Source organism: Wasmannia auropunctata, unplaced genomic scaffold (assembly GCF_000956235.1).
Source record: "Wasmannia auropunctata unplaced genomic scaffold, wasmannia.A_1.0 LD336000.1, whole genome shotgun sequence".
Lineage (NCBI taxonomy): Eukaryota > Metazoa > Arthropoda > Insecta > Hymenoptera > Formicidae > Wasmannia > Wasmannia auropunctata.
Window position 1 is genome coordinate 2,736,879 of NW_012026890.1, and position 1,979 is coordinate 2,738,857.

Genomic DNA, 1,979 nt, shown 5'->3' on the forward strand with positions numbered 1-1,979 from the left:
AAATGCCAGACAAACTTCAACATGTTAAGATGGAGTACGTCGATCGCAAGACTTGCCACGAAGCCGTCGAAGACCTGACGGGATCTTCGCCCGTTCATGAAACCAATGTTTGCACTGGGCCATTATACGACCAAATCTCCGCGTGCAGCGTAAGTCTCAGACGTTTAGTAAATTCAATAAATAGTGGTACTTTGTTACCGCCTGTTAGTGCGGCGATTTAATGTATCAAATTTTTAATGTATTTTTAGGGTGATTCCGGTGGGCCACTAATCTCGCGTAACGGACAAAAGCCGGTGCTCACTGGAATTGTATCTTGGGGTATTATTCCATGTGGCAGTGCAGGCGCGCCATCCGTGTACACCAGGGTATCCAAATTCAATAGTTGGATCGCGCAGAAAATCGGTACTTATTAATGATGGCAATATTGACGACGTATCAATGCATACTGAATGACGAATTATTACATATTATTCAACTTAAAATAAATATGAAGCATAAATAAACAGTAACGTTTTTCTTATTCCTATCCTACATGAAGTAAAATCTATGAAGTAATTTGATTGAATGAAAGCGACACTCATGGCGTAGTATTGCTAATCGTGTGTGGCATACGTAGTCCACAAAGGGTTATATTTATCTACGGATGTAGGTTTTTTCTTTTTTTTATTGTTACTTCTTGTATAAAGCAGCCAATAAAATAAATATGATAGATGCTTTTATAAATTTTTTGTCGGTGAAAACGAAGTTGTAAATGAAACTGCTCTATCACATTACGTTTTTGAAATGCTTTAGCTCAAAAGTATCAAAAAATGCCATTTTTGGCACTTTCAAGTATTTAATTTTGTAAAAATGTGACGTAATAGAGCAATTTCATTTACGGTTTTATCAACAAATCATTTGGTGACAAAAAATCTATAAGAATTATCTTGTCTCATTTGTGGTCTAGAAAAACAATTAAATTTGTCGGGCAGTAATTAAATTATTATTTTATGAATTGTAAAGCTGGTAGCAAGATTTTTAAAATTTTTATTATATTGATACTAATTTTTTTAATTTTATTTACAAAGCTTTCTCTGTCTTTGATGTGCTACCATCAACTTTTTCTGTTGAATATGTACTTTCTTAAACATTATTCATTTAAAAATAAATTTGAGAGCGCCTTCTACTGTCATGGCTGGATGCCCGTTCATAGTTTCTCTTCAAATGCTCTCCTAACACTTCGGCAGATCCATCTTAAATAATAAACGATAGATCATAATAACAGAGTATTGTACTTAGAGACAATTCCTTCTTTAAATCTTTTTTGCGTTAAGTCTAGAAAGTATAGTATTCAACAATATAAATTGGTATTTACTAATTTGTATATACATTTGTCTTTCTATGTTAATTAATTTGATTAAATAAAATTGCTAAAATCCGCATGTACTTGAATTAGCAGTTCTACTCACAACACATGGTGGATCGTAAAAAGCGAGCGAAATAAAGAATTAAATAAATATTTTGCACAAGAATATCTTGATCCTTTATGTAAAATCACTTCTACAATTATTTTATTTTTAATCTGAATTGTTTATTGGAATTTCATTGAATTTTAAAACCAGGAAATCTTTTATCGCAAACAATGATAAATCAACAAATAAAAAAATAAATTTAATTAATCTCTGTCATAAAGCAGATTACTGATTTTTCGTATTCTTTTTATACCTTTATTGAAAGGTAATGATTGATCGTAATCAGAAAATGATAAAACAATCTTTATCTGGATGATCCATCATAATTGGATTTGCAGTTTAATCGAATAAAGCAGAAACAATGTTTTATTGTTACCATTTAAATAAGTTTTATATTAAATTAAAACATCACGATTTGAACAAATATCCAAACAAATCACACATAAAAAGGAAGATTAATTCTTGCAATAATATTTTTTATTGTTATTATATTTGTTGTTTCTTGTTTAATTTTGTTTATTTCAAATG

At 30.4% G+C, this 1,979-nt stretch overlaps 1 protein-coding gene across 1 annotated transcript in view; it reads left to right on the forward strand.

The window, feature by feature from the left end:
- LOC105453434 (transmembrane protease serine 9-like) overlaps nt 1-1,979 on the forward strand; it is an 11,354-nt gene that overhangs the window by 7,352 nt on the left and 2,023 nt on the right. The window contains exons 5-6 of the mRNA XM_011695394.1: nt 10-149; nt 249-402. Coding sequence (XP_011693696.1) covers nt 10-149; nt 249-402 — 294 coding nt within the window. The remainder of the gene's footprint in view (nt 1-9; nt 150-248; nt 403-1,979) is intronic.